The 18,155-nt window shown below is 41.9% G+C and overlaps 1 protein-coding gene across 1 annotated transcript in view; it reads left to right on the top strand.

Annotated features, from left to right (window-relative positions):
* Positions 1 to 9,567: 9,567 nt before the first annotated feature.
* Positions 9,568 to 18,155, top strand: part of FBXL7 (F-box and leucine rich repeat protein 7) — a 378,975-nt gene continuing 370,387 nt past the window's right edge. Inside the window, exon 1 of the mRNA XM_046672447.1 lies at positions 9,568 to 9,685. Coding sequence (XP_046528403.1) covers positions 9,649 to 9,685 — 37 coding nt within the window. The 5' untranslated portion in view covers positions 9,568 to 9,648. The remainder of the gene's footprint in view (positions 9,686 to 18,155) is intronic.

Below are 18,155 nucleotides of genomic sequence, written 5' to 3'. Positions count from 1 at the left end.
CATCCCTTTCTCTTCCTCCTCAATATACTCCCTCAATGTCTCCCCACTACTCCAGTGAAACGGCTTCATATGAGCTCAGCATGAGCACCTGCTGCCAAGTCCATGGTCTGCTCATTGAATTTGAACAGTTGGCAGTGTTTGGCATACCAGGTTACTTCCTCCATCCGGAAGCATTTGTCTCTGACCTTTCTTAACACCCCGCTCTCCCATATTGTCATCCCGCTTTGTTCTCCACTCCTTCTCAATCTCCTTTGTCAGCTACTTCTCCTCTGTGAGATGCTTAAACGTTGAGATATATTAGGGGTCCGTCCTTAGTTTTCTACAATAGCTAGTTTTTTTCCTAATTCCCCTTATCTAGTTCCATGGCATTCAATACTTTCCATATCTGAAGCCTCCCCAGATAGATACATCCAACAGAGTTCTCTCCCCTGATATCTGACTCATTAACTTACCTGCTGCCTGATATCTCATTTGTGTGCTTATTTGCCCTCTCAAGTTTAATATGTCCAACACAAATTTCCAGATACCAAAATTCCCGTCCAGACAACCAGCCCTAAAGTGCTTCTTCCCTATTTTCCCCAACCACTGTCTACCCTCTTGCTCAAGTGAAAACCTAGATGCTGTCTTTCATTTTCCTCTTGTCTCATAAAACACATGATCAGGTGAGTTTTGTTGGCTCTGCCTCCAAAATACACCTTGAATCTGATCATTTTTTACCTTCTCCACTATTGAGCAAATCGAAGTCAAATTTCTCTCACCTCTTCTAGTGCAAAGACCTCCTGATAGGTCCCTGGGCTTCAAAGAATCTGTCAGTTCTCCACTCTAAACCTTACTAATCTGAAAAATATCAGTCAGATCAAATCAGTTCCCTACTAAAAATCTCCCTGTTTTGCATTATAATTAAAATAAAGTTCAAAATGATTATTATGCTCCCCAAACCCTATATAACATTGCTCTTGCTTCTTCTCCAGCAAACCTGTAAAGTTTCCATTTATTCACAATATTCTGTCCATATGGGCTGCAGTAGATTATTTTTCTTAATTCTTCACCCCTCCTTCTGTCATGTGACCTTGCAATGCACGGAAGTGGGCCAAGCAGCCTCCTCTTCCATTCAATTTGAATTTGGCCATCTGATTGCGATACTTTCAAAGGTTTAAAATGTGCTTGCAAGGTTTGGCCTGGCCGCTCTGAGTCCTGTGACCCACCGTGAGAAGTGCATTCATTAGGTATCCTCAGCCCCTTTGCCCTGGGCTCCTGAAGGACTTGTGGGGGAAGCCTGAACCTTACCTGAATTCTAGCACCAAGCCCAGCTCACCCACAAGCCTGAATTAAAATGGCCCCAAGTGCTCTGCAGACCTGTGTGCAAGACATGTAAGAAATACACTGAGTTTGGGGATAATCTGTTGCATAACATTATCATAGCAATAGCTGACTGATAGACTGGCCCCCTTTCTGGACCTGGAAAATGCCAAGCTCATTTTAGTTTTAGGGACTTTATTTTTCCTTTGTCTGGAGTATTCTTTCCCCTAAATCTCCATGCCTACATTCTTTTCATTGTTTAAGTCTCAGTATAAATGTCATATCCACAAAAATACATTCTCTGATCACTCCAGCCACAGTAGCCATTGCCACAAAAATGACCTATACACCATTATCTTGCTATATTTTCTACACAGCATTTTTCACTCTCTGAATGGGAATGTGCTTGTTGTCTGACTCTACCTGTGAGACCAGAGACTGCATTACACACTGCTATATCTGTAGGGCTTAGGACAGTGCTGAATAGATGAATGCATTCTGATGTGGGTGCAGAGTCATCCTGGAACCTTGTGCAGCTGGGCTGCAATGACCAATTATAAGACCATTGGCTTTCATCCTAGCTTTCAGGAGCCTCGAGACCACAAGACCAAAGTCACAAAGCCTTTCCCAAGCACACCTAGGTGCCCACTTACAGCTGGAAACAGAGGAGTTGGTCCAATACTGAAAGTCCTTGGAATTTTTCAGAGAAAAGTGGCAGATATGTGAAAACTGCTTATATCAGGGAATTAGTTTATTGCTGCTAGAGAACAAATGCACACGTTTCCACTTAAAACGAATTATAAACTCTATTACACCTTTTTTTCAAGAAGGTCACACTGAATTCCAGGAAAGTTTTATATTATCCATAGTTGAGAGAGAAAATGTGCTGTTATATTCCTTTGTTATTTTACATTTTTCCTACATGACATAAGATTTTGGCTTTAAATACAGATTAGGTCTTGATAAAGACATTGAAAGTATTATTTCTTCAGGTTGAGTAAATATGTATTATCATACATGTAATACTATATTTAGACAAGATGGAAAGTGAATAGGGTGACATTGTAAGGGGCCAGTACCATGGGAAGTTGGCTGTTTTGTGCGTGTCTATTTTCTACATAATTTAAAATTTCCTGTTTAAGCATCAATGTATTTTAATACAGTGTAACTATAACAAATGGAAATATTATGTCATCTATCTTTTCTTCCTTCTTAAATGAACAAAATGTATATCTCTTAGGTATGCAATTGGCTTTAAGTAGCGGAAAAGCCAACTAACAGTGCCCGAAAGACAGTTTTTACCCTTCCCTTCTAGGGAGTTGGGAGTAGGAGGGTGCTGGTGTTCAGCAGCTTCATGTCTTTGGGACTTCAGGTCACCATCATTACAATTCTCTCGGCATTTTCCTTAAGCTCACAAAATATCACAGTTTCAAAAAAAAAGTGGAGTTGAAGGTAGGAAGAAGAGAGAAGAAATAGTGGCAGAACTATCTCTGAATTTTATTTCACTAGCAAAATCTATTCCGGGTGCTCCTCGTGAATTTTGCTTACATTTCCTTGGCCAGGACATTGCCATATGGCCATTCTTAACTACTGGGGATTTGGGGAAAATAAATATTTAACTTTTGACCTAGAGAGAAGAGGAAGGCAAGGAAGAAGGAAAGGGACTGTGTGCTGTGTGAGTCAGCCAACAGCGTCTGCCATATCACAGTCACAAGTATTAATTCTTGAACGATAAAGTGTTCTATTCAGGGGCTACAAAAGAATGTTAAGCTACATACATGCTCACTAATATTACTGCTCCCCCTCCCACAGCGTGGGTAATTGCCAGGGACAGTAAGCCAGCCAGAGACTACATTTCCCAGACTCCTTGGTACCCAGATGTGGCCACTGAACTTTTTCTCACCATGAGATGTGAGCAGATTTGATGTGGTTTGACTTTTCTACTCAGCCTTTGTGCCTTCTGCCAGCTGTAGGTGGATGATGATGTGGTTGGTGGAATTACAAGATGGAAGAAGCCCGGATCCCTGAATCACTGTGTGGAGAACAATCTCCAATGGACTAGTAACACGAGCTTGGGCTGTTTTATGAGCCAGAAATAAATTTCTGTTGTATGAAGCCAGGTCACTAAAATTTGGAGATTTATTAGTTATAGGTGCTAACATTACTTTATCTAATGCGATAATCCACGCTTACATCATCCCAGATTTTTCATTTGTTTCTTGTTTCTGCTTTTCTTTATTCAGTTTTTCCATTTTCCCTTTAGAGATTTTTCCCATCACCCTCCCTACAATTAGCTGTAACTTTTAGCAATTTTTCCAATATGTTGAGCAATACTTCTCCTAATGCTTTGCTTCTAATTTGCTGTATTCTAAGAAACCAGAGAATTAAGTATGTTAGGACTCTACATGAATGCCGTAGTACTCTGAGCTAAGCACATGAACTTTGTGATGCTTTGGGCAATTGTGGAGTCTCAGGTGGCTAAGTCTCTGTTACGGGGCAGCTGCCTGATAAAGGAGCAGTGACAAAGAGATATGCAATAATGTGTTAAACGTAGAATCAAGGGTGAAGTGCAACTGTTTGGCAGAGTGTGTGAATATTGTAATATTTTGAATTAGAGAAAATGGCTAATTTATTTCCGAGAGCTGGTAAGGAAAATTTTTTGAGTAGATGAAGTTTCAAGAATTTTATATAAAGTACTCATACTATTATCTATTTGCTTTAGAATTACTAAAATGTCTAAATTAAATATCTGAAATATCTAGCCATTCATAATTATAGCAATGATGAAGATTCATGTTGCATAATGAATATTTGTTTTCAAATCTAATTACATTTCACAGATGTCAAAAGATGTTTCCCTCTTTATTAAACTAAACACATACTATCTTTGCTGAAAGCTGGGCTTGGTCCAAAATGAGGCTAGCATTTGATGGCATGATATTGGTGGTAGAAAGTAGTGAGAAATATTATACGCTTTGCAAATATATCTTGGTGCCAGTCTTGCTGTGCATGATGTCATGATTTACTCAACTTCTCTGAGCCTTTGTATTCTCATCCATAAAGTTGAATCTAGAAGTACTGCCTGATTAAGTTGTGAGCATTAAGTGAAATATGAAAAATATTTAATTCAAAACAGTGGCAACAGTAAAAGAAAATTAGTCTATGTTCTTTTTTCTCCTCTAATTTTATAGATTTTATATACCAAATGTTCTGTGATGGGGGAGCATAATAATCACTTAAACCCTCGTTTTATTTTACCTTCATTTTTCTACCTAATACAAATATGTGTCTTGCCAAGAATCCAAGTTTATATTTTTATAATAAATCTATATTAATTAAAAAGCAATATTTGCTCTTTTAGATAACACATATATTTAAATGCAAGTTCACCCTAGAACTGAGTTGCCAACTTCTGCCATGATTGCAGTAACACAATACGCAAATCTCACCTCATTCTGAAATGTGAAAATAACTAAAGATAGGCAGGTGATTCAGATTTTTTTGTTTTTTTCCTTTTTATTTATTTATTTGTTTATTTATTTATTTATTTTTGTAGATGATTAGCCCTGAGCTAACATCTGCCACCAACTCTCCTCTTTTTGCTGAGGAAGACTGGCCCTGAGCTAACATCCATGCCTAGCTTCCTCCGGCCACAGCATGGCTCGACAAGCAGTGTGTAGGTCCACACCCAGGATCCAAACCGGCGAACCCTGGGCTGCCAAAGTGGAACGTATGAACTTAACCACTGAGCTACCAGGCTGGCCCCTGATTCAGATTTTTTTTTTTCTGCTTTTTCTCTCCACATCCCCCAAGTACATAGTTGTATATTTGATTCATATTTTTGAAGGCAACCTAGTGCATGTAAGAGGGAAAAAAAAAGTCAACATAAATGTGAATAAACTACAGTTTGGTTTATTTTTTCCTTTCACAAGCTAATATTTCTCATGATCATTTTCAGTATATACTTTTTAAATCAAGGAGTCCTGCTTTGAATGTTTTCCAGAACAGATTTTATGGGAGAGTTCATTTTGTCCATACTATTCCCGGGGAAGCCTGTAGTTAATGACATGCTCCTTTCCACGGCTAGAGCCGATGGTCCAGTTGAAGAAAAGGAGGGTGTACTGATTGGTTCCTGGCATTCAGGCTCCACTAATGCAGCTCTGGCAGCCTGTCTGTCACCAGTGCCAAGTGCAGAAGATTAACCTGAACGTTGGTGGCCTCACCCCAAGAGAAAATGGGGGCCTAAGGTGTTATAAATTAAGCTGGCTTTAGTATTCAATGTTCTAAAACTTTACTACTAGAAAAGAACGTATTCTCGCTTTTCAGAATGTGAATATATTTATTAAAGTAGGTAAAAGGTCATTGTCGGCCACTGAAAATAGAAATAAAAATGTGAATATCAATTAAAGCTTAGATTTTTCTACTTTCATGTTTTCTTTTTACAACAGGTTCACATAGGACAAAGTAAATAAGCACCATTTGGCAATTGCAGTTCCTTTCATCATTGGAGTCTGTTAATTCTGATAACCCAAAATTCAAGGTTTGGGGTATGGACCATTTTAGGCTGCTTTGCCTAAACAACTCAATATTGAGTAGACTTAGATGTAAATCTGATTAATGCTATGGAACCAGTTATCTTGAAGACGTGTGCTCTCCCGGGTGAATATATGTGTATGAAGAGGAAGTGAGAAGTGCTGTTAATGATAGTACAGAAAGAATACATAGAAGTAGTCCTCATGTTGAGAAAAAAAGTTTTCTTTTCTCAAGTTACACCTTTTATTTTGAGAAACTGCAGATTCACTTGTACTTGTAAGAAATAATACAGAGGGATTCCACTTACCCTTTACTCGGCTTCCCTCAATGGCAGCATCTTGTAAAACTGCAGTAAGATGTCACAACCAGGATACTGACACTGAGACAGTCAAGATACAGAACATGGCCATCACCATGAAAACCCCTCAGGTTGTCCTTTTATAACCACACTCACTTCCTTCCAGAACCCACCTTAACGCATTCAACTGTGAACCTGTTCTCTACTTCCATAACTATTATTTCAAGAACTTGGGAAGGTTTCAAGCCACTATTTCTTCAAATAGGTTTTCAACTCTTCCCTCTTTCTGCTCTCCTTCTGGGACTCTGATGACACAATGTTACATCTTTTATTATAGTCCCTTGTGTTGCTGGGGCTCTGCCATTTCTCTCAGTCTATTTCCTCCTTATTATTCAGATTAGGTAATATCTATTGTTCTGTTTTCCAGTTCACTAATTCTCTCCTCTGTCTCTTCCATTCTGCTATTCAGCCCATCCACTGAGCTTTCCTATTTCAGGTATTGTATTTTTCAGTTCTGAAATTCCCATTTGGCTCTTCTTGTATCTTCTGTTTCTTTGATGAAGCTTTCTGTTTTTTCATTTATTCTAAGCATGTTTATAACTGTTTGTTTAAGTATTTTTCCCATGGCTGCTTTAAAATCTTTGTCAGATAGTTTTAATATCTCTGTTATCTTGGTCCTGGCATCTGTTGATTGTTCTTTTCCATTCAGTTTGAAATCTTCCTGGTTCTTGGTACGACTAGTGACTTTCCATTGACACCTGGACATTTTCATATTATATTATGAGACTATGGGTCTTATTTAAACCTTTTGTTTTAACTGTGTCACCTTATAACTGCCAGGTGGAGGTAGAAGTTCAGGTTTCTCACTCAACCTCTGTTGACACCGGAAGTGATGGGCTCCTCCTCACTGTTGGGTGGTGTGAGAGTTCTGGCTCCCAACGTCTTCTTCACTGACACTGCAGTGGGGGTGGCCCTATGACTCCTCAATAAGAGTAAAGGTCCTGGCTCTTCATTAGCCTCCTTTGACACCACTGTAGCAGGGAGGGGGAGAGGCACTTGGTTACCCCCTTACTGCCAGGGGTGGGTGGGTGTCTAATTGGGTCAGCCTGATCATGGGCCCTCACTTGGCCAGGAAGCTGACCACCACGACCACAACTGACAAGCTCCTACAGGGAGCCCACAGTTGCAATTTGGGTGAAACAGTTTTCTAAAGGACAAGAACAGGTCATCCCAGAACAAGGAGGAAAAGGTACCATGTGGAGATAAATAACAATTGCTCAGTACATTATTAATCAAGTTTTTGGGTGATTTAGAATGCTTGCCTGCTTTTTGATCTTTTCGGTGATTGTGGCCCCTTAAAAAAGGCAGAGAGAGAAAGTGGAATAACAAGTCATTTTATTTCATTTTTCAGCATTCATTCATTCTGCAAGCTTTGACTGAGTGACTACTTGTGTCAGCAACTGTGCTCGATGTTGGGAACACATTGGTGAAAAACACATCATCCTTTACTTAAGAAACTTACAAGTCCGTATTGAAAGTTGGGGGGTTAGGTTTGGCAACTGAGTAAAAAGATTGGAATTTCTTCTTAAAATCATACATTTGTACAATATCTTAATTTTAAAAATTAAAACATATACACATGTGAATATACCTTTATTTTTAGCAGGAGTCTCTGAAAACCCATTTATTCTCCCAAATTTCTGACACCCATATCTCCTATTTGGGGCCCATGACACAAGATTTTAATTTAACTCAACAGACATGGGAAGCACACATTACTGGCCAGGTAGTGTGCTAGATTCTAGATATGAAAAGATCGATTAAAATACAGTCCTTAATCTCTTTGCACTGGGACATTTGGAATATTATCAGTACAACACACAACTATTTAATTCTGTCCTGGAAAATAGATGAATTTACAACTTTTCTTTCAATACATGATCTCTCCTGCACAATAAATCTAGATTTTAAAAACTTGAAACATGACGTTTTATCTCATCTTTAAGAAAGAAAATTGCACCAAATTAAAGGAAATTACCCAAATAGAATCTATAGGAAGTCAAATCACTAACAATTTCTGCGTGTGGTCACAAGGCTTTTAAGAAATAGGTAATTACAAAAATCCTGGTTCGCCATACAGGTCGTAGATTATATATATCATTACATAACCTTTACTTAAGACATCTAATACCTATAAGGAGAAACTACAAAGAAATTTGAGCTGTAAATGCCTGGGTTTTACTAAGATGCAGTGTTATAAAATTCTAGGTATTCACATGCAAAGGGAATGAAACATTAAGAAGAATTTCCTCTTTTCGTTTAATGGAGGGAACACCAAAGGGCCATTTTAAGGCTCTAGAAGCGCCATATAAATCTCCAAAAGAGGTTGTAATGTGTTAAACAAAGAGTCACACCAACCACAAGAAAAAAAAAATCATAGAAACGCGGAGAAAATACACTTCCTGGCTCGGAAGCTCTTAAAAGTTCTGAGCCAGGAAACCTCCCGCACCGGGGCGGGGAACGTCTTTGGCTCTCCAGTGACTCCCTGCTAAGTTCCCCTCAAGATTTCCCTCCCTCTCTCCTCCATTCCCCGCCGCAGTCCACAAACGTGGGAGCCACAGAACGCCAGCGTTTATACCTGACATTGTCAGGCAGACTCTGACTCTGAGGCATATTTTAAATGCCCTCACACCTAAAATAGGCCATATTTGCAGGCAAGCCCAAGGGATTTCAAACGACGCCTGGAAGCTCATCTTACAAATTAGGGGCCAAGCCTATAAAAGAACAATAGTAAAACAGAGCCAAGAGCACGTTCCTTCGCGCAAGGGGACTCGCCGGTGGCGCGCAGGGCCTGCGCCAAGGCAGGGGCCGGGAGCCGGAGCCCCGAAAAGGCGCGCTGCCCCTTTAAAAGGCCGCGCATCTCCGGGCCGGCCTACCTCCCCCGGGCTCCAGCTGTGATTGACGCTGGGCGGCGAGAGGAGGCGCCTGGCGCTAACAAAAGTCCGGCCCGCGGGCGAGCAGCGCCGGGCCGCAAGTCTCTGCTCGCTCGGGGCACCCGCAACAAGTGGCCGCCGCGCCCTCCCCGGGGAAGCCGCGGGCGCGGAGGGGCGTCCGGAGGAGGCGGTGGCGCCGGGGAGCCCGGCCGCGCGCGCGGCTCAGCGCCCACCGCAGGGGAATCGGGGCGGGCGGATGGGGACCCGGCGGCGGCGGCGCGGTGAGCCTCTGGGCGGCCCCGGGGCGCGGGCTCTCCGCAGCGCTGCGCCCACTGGTCCCAAACGCGGATTTTAAGAGCGGCGGCTGCCCCCAGCCCCACCCGGAACAATCGGGGGTGTCAAGAGGGGACCGAGCGCCCCCTCCCACGGGAGTGCGGGGGCCGCCCCTAGCAGGAGATCGGCCCCGGAGCGTGGGGTATGCGCAGCTAACGGTCCCGTCGGGCGGGCTTTCCTCTGGCGGAGCGCGCAGGCGGTGCGCCCCAGCTATGGAGTGTCCCGGGAGACGGCGGGCATGACGGCGGCAGGATGGGCGCGAACAATGGCAAACAGTACGGCAGTGAGGGTGAGTGGGCCGCCCGTCCTCACACTCCCGGATCGCGCCTCCCCTCCCCTTCCCCTCGCCCTCCCGTCTGGGAAGGAAGGTTCTCGCACCCTGCCATGGCGCACCCCCATTTGGCACCCTGTCCGGGCCGTCACCCTCCCCTTTGGCACTGAGTGCTCAGGCGCCTGAAGGATGCTTTCCCACCGTGGGGATCCCTTTAAGCAAGTTCCCAGGTTGTCTTGGGGACGGCTCAAGTTGCATTTCTGCCGTATTTCTGAACACTTGTGCCTCAACTTTCCTTCCCTGGGCATCTGGGGTTTAGGATGATGGCTTGGCAGACGGCGGAAGACGTTTTTCAAAAATAACGCAGTGAAAACTTTCCCAGGCCTTTGTGCTGCAGTCCCCTGGACTCTCCTGTAGCAGGAAAAACTTCAGTAAGAAGTTAAGTTTCCGTTCTCCGCTCACTGCCCCTGGGCTGACAGCTTCGTGAAGCTGCCCACCTATCGCCCTGCCAAGCGAAGAGTGGCGGGGGGCTTTGTCTGGGCTCTCTCGGGGCTCAAGATGGGCAAAGGACCATCTGTTACGTGGGGCTGGAAATTGCCCAGAAATATTGCCTGTCAACTGGGAACTTCGAAGTTGGGGAAACTTTAAACTCCACCCACTCCTAAAAGGATGATGGATGTGTGGGTTGGCTTCTCCCTCGCCCCTCCTCCCCGTCTTTGCATAAAACCGTAGTGTTGTAACCCAGTTGATTAACAGCATGCCCCTGATATGCATACAGCAAAGGCATTTCCCGCAGTTCCAAAGTTGGGAAGGTTTGTCTTTCGCGAAACTTGGCTGGAGGGGAGTGAAAGAGACAGGGTCGATTTTACAGCCCGCCCCTAGAGGACAAGCGGTTGCACACGGGTTCCAGGGCCTAGCAGACTGGTAGGAATGCAGAATGGCTATTCAGCATGTGGTGTGAGGAGAACTCGTATCATCCTGTTCAAAACTTTAAGCTGCGGCCACAGAATGTGGACGTCTCTCCTCATGTTTGTATCTGTGTTCGTTCTCAGCAGCTTTGGGAAATCACTGCAGAAACCGACCCTGAAAAACCATATTCACAAGAACCTTTTGTTTGAATCATTGTTTTCCAGATCATCATGTTTTGAATTCCACGTATATATGAAATTAATATATTTCCTTATTCTGGGTAGTTATGCGAGAGAAATTTTTTGACAATTTGATTTTTAGAAAGTTAAAAGGTTGTCTTTTTAGATAGCCAATGTGAAAGTATGCCAAAAAAAGATTATTGGAGAATCTTGGCCACTCCCCAAAACTTCTTGGAGTTGAGGTTATGAAAATTTGTGGAAAAATGAAAGATTAAGCCTTCTTACTTGAGTTATTAAAAAGCTTTCAGAGAGTGAAGTGTGTGCTTGTCAGTTCTGGGTGTGTGTCCCTTGCTCTACTTGAACACTGAGGGGGGGAGGACACCCCAGGAGTTCATAGAGCTGCTACTATGTGTTCTTGAACAAAACCCCTCCACACTCTTCGTAATCCTCTGCAACTTGCTCTTCGATCCCAGCGTTCTCGTACTGTAAAGTGTGTGGTGTATGACGACTTCCTGTCTGAACAGCAGAGTTTTCAACCCTTGGGAGAGAAGGAGAGACAGAGAGCTAATGTTCTCCAGCTGTTATCCGTAAATGCTACCTCTGCATTTTCACTTCAGCTGAAGTGAAATTTACTGGGATCAGATTTAGATACACTGTGGACTTTTTATAGGAAAAACCTCTTGGGCTCAGCTGATTCCAGGGGGCCAATAGGAAGCTTTGGGAGGTGACTGAGTTTTGGCTGGAGGGACACATTGTGTTTAAGAGTTCATCGACTTTCTTCAGATGCATCTAGATGTCTCTGTGATAGGAGAGGAAAAGATAGAGAATTAGAAGTGACAAGAACTTTTAAAAAATCTTTTCTCCCCCTAGTTACACTAGCTGTCTTCTAAATAGGGTCATAATATATGTAATTGGGTGCGGTCAACTTTGTTGCATTATGCTATTGGATGGTAAAACTTATGCAAATCAGCCTTTTGGAATCTGGTGTGTGAGTTCCATCTTTCTCATCTAAAATGTCATATTTCAAGGAAGATGAAAGAAATCCCTAGACATAGAATCTCTATTATCAAAGGAGACTGAAAATTAAGACAATTTGATAGATTTAGTGCAATTTAGGTATGGTATATTTGAAACATAAGGGGGAAATTATCAGTGAATGCATATCCGTAGAATGGCTCAGTGACAGACTGCTCAACTATGAAACATTGGTGTTTGTGTGTACTTTAAAAATGTGTAACTTAAGTATATTTTACTTACTAATGGCAATTGACACCACTGTATAAATGCCCCTTACATTTTACAAATATTATGAATTATTAGAACTTTTAAAACTTCATTATTTCATCTGTAATCTCCTTTTCTCTTTCTCCTGCAAAATATAATTTTTATTTAAAAAAAAATTATTCCCAAGACTTACCTTAGGAGGTGCAATAGGTCTGAGGCTTCCTACTTCACGTAATCCGGGGACCGGCGGCATCAGTGCCACCTGGAAGTTTTCAGAAATGCAGAGTCTTCCTCCGGCAACTGCTCATCATTTATCAAGTGCATGGTAAAGTTTAGGGAACTTCTTGTGTGGGACGCAGAGCATTGACACGGGAGTCTGGACATTTGATTCCAGCTTCATTCTTGCTCCTGTGACCTTACTGATTTCCCCCAAAGTCTTGGGGTCTTTCTTCTCTAGACTGAGGAGAGAAATTCCTTATTGGCATTATTTGTCGTGATCTAATCCTTGAGCATGTAGTCATTCATTTTATTTTGCTCTTAACAGACCACTTAAAGGAGAAGATTAGCTCTGGGAAGACCTGTTATCATAAGTAGGGAAGTGAAGACTATTATTGCTTGAAATCAGTAAACGCTCCCATCCCTCTTGTCATTCCCCTTATCCTCACCTCATCCTCCTCGTCATTCCACTTCCTCTCCTAACTCAATCAGTTCTGAAATCCTTGCTTTTCTCCCTAGATTAAAAGTCTGTAAATCATCTTTCTCAAAGTGTTTAGTTTTCCTGAATACTTAGTGAACATTCAGGTTAATAGTTTAATTTGCAGCCTTTAGGCAGGCTTGGATTTTGCTCCAGGAAAAAGTTACGATACCATTCCTGATATTTAACTTTCTAGAAACATAAGCGTATGTCTAAATGATTAGTATGTTCTGGTAAATTCTTTTATGGATGGCTGTTTTTTCTCTTTATCTTCTTTCATAAAGTGTAAGTTACAGCCCATGTGTAGAAATCTGGAGAATGAGTTGGGGTGATTCAAGCCATTAGAACCATTAGCTTTGACTCCAGTTAATCCAAATAAACAAATCTCTCTGTTCAAGTGGGAAGAGAGGAGCTGCTTTCCCTGCCTTTTAAGGTTTCCGAGCCTCACCCTCACTTACTTAGTGGCTTCATTGTTATGTTTATTCTACTCCAGCAGGTCTGAGGCCGGAATACTTACACTGTTAATAGCTCCTTTGCAAAATCATGTGTGTTGTTGAATTGGAGCTGAGGAGGCCCTAGTGATGGGTTTGACTCTCGGTAGCTCTGTGGCTCTGGCAAGCACCTTGGGTCCCTTTTCACCATCTCAGATCTGCGCTCTCAGATATGAGGAGAGCCAGTTGCCTGAGAGCATAAATCGTCACAAATCCATCACCACCTTGGAAAACATATGTTGAAATAATAATAACATGGCAGCTAACGTTTATTGAAAGCTTACTTTGTCCAAGCATGATTCTAACCCCTCCACATCCACTAACTCACGGAATCCTCACAACAATCCTATGGGGCAAGCATTCGTGTGGTCCCTATTATACCAAAGAGGACACACAGGTGCAGAGAGGGTGACCATTTTCCCAGGGTCCTAGAGGTAGTATGGATGGCACTGGGACTCAGGGCCGAGTCTGTTTAAGTCCAGAGTCACTTATTCATTCATTCAACCACTGTATGTTGACTTCTTATTTCCTACTAGGTGTCGTGAACTCTTCTGGATTCTTGGGATATATCAGTAAACAGATAAAGATCCTGTCCTTGTCAATCTTATCTTCCTGTGTGTGTGTGTGTGTGTGTGTGTGTGTGTTGGGAAGGAGGGGAAGTGAAACAGTTAAGAAGCACGCGCATACCCAGTAATTCAGTAAACCATGTAGTATGTTCTAAGGGGCTAGATTCTCTGAAAAGGGAGTTGTCACATTAAGATGATTGGGGGTTGGGAGGAAAAGGGTGTTGCAGTTTTAATTAGAGTAGTCATCATGGGCCTTATTGAAGAGTTGGCATTTAGACCAAGACTTAAAGGAAGAAAGGGCTGCCCTTGGGATCCACATAGTCTGTTGACTGTTATTTCAACCACTGTGTTGTAACAAAGTGACTGTTCTTTATGCTGGAGGGCGTAAACCATCATTTTATGCAAATGAAACATCCTCAGTCTTCTACAAACAGCCAGCTACAATGGAACAGTCAATCTGGCCACTGGGCATAATTTTTGCCTAGAGTTTTGCAAATATGTTTTATCCAGTTATATCAGCTGTTTTGTGACTGCTTTTGGGGGGAGGGGCCGGGGGACCTAAGATGTGCTCTTCGTACTGTGACCAGTAGATGTTTCTTAACTTACCGACTGTGAACACTCACCTAAAGATACCTCCGAAAGTCTCCTGAATTCTTAGATAGAGGTAGGTCTTTGTCTTTTGCCTCCAGTAAGTAATTTTATTCTGATGAAAATCAGAAAATAAAGGATACTGATGCCACCGTTCAGTTCAAATCACAGCGTTAGTGCAGCTACTACTGCTGTCTTTGGTGTGACAATGAAGAGAGATTTTCAGAGATTTGGGGAATCTTGTGGCACATTTAAAATAAGGGAAAGGAAAGAGAGGTAACTTTTCTTTCCCCTTGGGAATCAATTCACCTAAACTTTGTATTAACTCCCTCTACCCTTTGAAGCAGAGTGAATTCTGGATTGATTTTGAGTAACTGATAATCACTTTTGCCCTTAGCCCTTGTCAACTGGTGTCTCTGGAGGCTGCTTAGACTACTTTGCTTGGCTGTTTGACTAATGGTACCTTCTAGATATCACACATCTTAAAATGGCATTAGGGATATGTTAAAATATGTGATAGTATCTTGAATAAAATCTAGTGTGAATAAAGTCTAGCAATAATGCAGAAGGGAATAAATGAAGTTTAGAACTTAATACCTTAAAAAATATTATTTGAAGAGCTGTCATGATGAAAATTAAATTTCACAGTGCTGAGCAAAGACCAATGGCCATAAGTTACGAGAAGGTGGATTTGGCTGAATCTGAGGAAGAGCTAATAGCACTGTCCACATCTGCAATAGGCTACTTAATGCGACAGTGAGTCCTCTGATGTGGGAAGGCCAGGATCACAGTAAAGAATGTTGTGCTAGAGGTTTCTGCATTGAGTAAGGGGTCTACTATAGGACCCTACGCCAAGTTCCCTCGCAAACGTTCTGTCATGTGCACTTATGTTTGATGAAGGATTACTGTTTGGTCCTAACTCATATTGCTACATTTTCCCCCCTCATACATTTCTGTCATTTTAGTTGTTAAAAAGTACTCCTCCTCTTTCTCTGGAATAATTCTCTTTCTCTCTTTGTTATGTGTATGTGTTTATGTCTATTGAGATATTTAGATATTAACTGGAAAATCTACTGATTTATTTTCCTGCCTTCTGTGGGATATAACTTCCTGCACCAAAAATTAGCTTTGATAAATGGCTCATCCTTACTTCCGGTACAGTAATGGATGCGAACTCTGCCTCTATTGTTACTGTTACTTTTATTATTCCCCTAAAACATGTAGATTTACTAAACTTGAAGCAAGACCCTTAAGGCTTATGTTGAATGTCTTGAATAAATCTTTTAACTTGGTCTATAAGACTTTTAAGTGGTATTATTGGTTAGTGATATTTGATCAGAAGCTACAATTGGACTAGAACTACAAAGATGACGTTTTCCTCGAGAAGCTCTGATACGCTCTTGTTCAGCACGATGTTTACCGTCAGTGAGCCAGAGCCGCACTTCTTCCATGTGGTAATGAAGTCCATATCAGCTGACCTTTCTCGGAATGTAGCCTTTTTTTGGTTCTGGTTACAGAAATTTAGAGCTCTTCTGTCTACTCACTGCATTAAATCTCTAGATAGAATAAGACTTGTTCTGAAGAAGTTCAGGGTATAACTGAGAATCTAGGTAGGGAGGCCAGTGATTTCAGAGCTAGATGATAAGGGCTGATTCATAGGAGAACCCTACTTCCTCAGTGTGCTAAGTGTGAATGTACATGACAAGTGGGAAGTGTGCATAAGAATAGAGCTACTCTCTAAATGACGGCTCTGGATACTGTCTGCAATTCCCAAAATACCTAGATGATACGCGTGTTTTCTAAAGCAACAACAGCAACAACAAAACAGGTAAATTGGACAAGGCATAGCTTCACCCTTGGGAGAAACTAAATAGTTTGTTAAGAAACTTTCCCTGATTGTTCCCGAAAATCTTCATGTTCCATTTCTCATATGGTTTATTTCATGGAAAGTGATTCCTGTGGGTTCCATCAGTGAGGACGTTGGAATGCCTCAGAGGAGGGGCAGAAAGATCGGACCAGCTTGGGTACTTCACCGGCCCGCATGCTGCAGCGAAGCAGAATAGAAGCCTGCGGGCAGATACTTGCAAAATGTGCAACTTGATACTCCAAAGACGTACAACTTTAAAACTTCTGTCATGAATAATCATTAACCATCTCTGAATTTTCCTCAGTGATGAAATATAAACACATGGTCAACGTTTTCCCGTTTCCTTGGTTGAAGAAGTATGGACTGTTTCTGGAGCCATAAATCTCTGTTAAGTTCTTCATTAGATGTGCCCATTCTATCAATTCCTGTTTAAATTCTAAACCAGTAACAAAATGAAAAACGGTTGTTAACACTGCATGAACTCATAATTGTAACGTTAGAAGCCTTGAGCAATGTGTAGAAATGTTATTAAAACATTTTGTATTTGCTACCCTTTCTGTGGTAAATTCCTTTGCTGCATTTTTCAAGCAGATGTAGCAGTGGAAAGAGAATCAAAATTTCTAGAGACAGATTTCAGGAATTTTTCTTACGCTTGTGGATTGACCTTCTGGCCGCAAGTAACCCACTCTTTGGCAAGGTGGAGAAGTCAGGAAAAGGCTACTTATCTGTGTGGTTGGACCTTTCAATCCACTTGAGAACTTGAGTCAAATCGTGGGAGCACCTGGGTTAAGTCCAAGAACTAAGGCGGGGTCTTACACGTCCCAGCGGCAGAGGAAGCTCAGACCCCAGGAAGAGGAAGAACAGGTATGAGACTGAGGGTGGAGTGGAAGAAAGGACATAAGTACAAGGAGAAGGAAGAAAGCAAATTCAGAGACAAATGGGAATTAGAGCATTGATTGCCCTCTAACATAAAGAACAGAATCAATGTCCTACTCAGCTTTCTTTTCTTAAAAATATCTTAGCTCACAGAACAAAAGTGATTATTAGTAGATATTTGGTAGGCTTGGCTATTGCCAGGTTTGTTATATTTTCGGTCATTTTCATATTATTGGTTAACAACTGTTGAGCACTTACGAGGTGCTGCTTCCCCATCTGAGCATTTCACAGTCATTTTTGTAGTTCATGACAGCCAGGGATGTGACTCTCAGGACCCCATTGTACACTTGCCAGCATGGAAGCTTAGAGACAGCCTCATCACTGCCCAGGGCACACAGCTGCTGAGTACCCCAGTCATGCCTGAAATCGTCCTGGCTGTGCTGGAGTCCATGCTGCTCTCCACTGTGCCCATGACCCCCTCCCACCTTATCATTTCATTTGCAGCCAGAATCTTTCCTGATCTTTGTTTTGTCTGTGTGCTTCAAGGAATTGCAGTGACTGAGAAGTAGCTGTAAAAAAAAAAAAAAAAAAAAAAAAAAAAGTGACAGTTTTCTGGACTGGGTGATCAAGAATGAAAGACGTCTTTCGAAGGAAACTTTCAACTCATTTTACCTGGCTCTCCCAAGGACAAATTAACTGCTCATTAGGCAACAATCTGCTGACAAATTGGCAGGCTAGCTAGTGTCTGTAATAATGTTAGCATGTAAAATAATTAGCATATTCTTTAGGGTCTACAGAGCGCAAAGTAGAGCTGAGAGACTGTCCTCTGAGTCTCCAGAGCATTGTGAAATTTAAATTATCTTTGTGCTGTGGTAGTCCTGGTACCTGCTCACAGACAAAAGCTGATGGAGGACTGAGCAAGGTGCATAAATTTTGTTTCCTTCCTGAAATAGTCTATAAGTTATATCTTATATTTCCCTCTGGTTTCAAAACTGTGGATTTGAAACAGCCATTACTATGGGGAGTTATTCCAATATGTATTTGAGAATTTGCCCTTCTCTTTTGCCAGACCCTGGGAGACTTCCCCATGAGTG

The sequence above is a fragment of the Equus quagga genome, chromosome 9 (genome assembly GCF_021613505.1).
Source record: "Equus quagga isolate Etosha38 chromosome 9, UCLA_HA_Equagga_1.0, whole genome shotgun sequence".
NCBI lineage: Eukaryota > Metazoa > Chordata > Mammalia > Perissodactyla > Equidae > Equus > Equus quagga.
The sequence above is the reverse complement of the archived record's forward strand: the minus strand, read 5'-3'. Positions and strand labels throughout refer to the sequence as shown.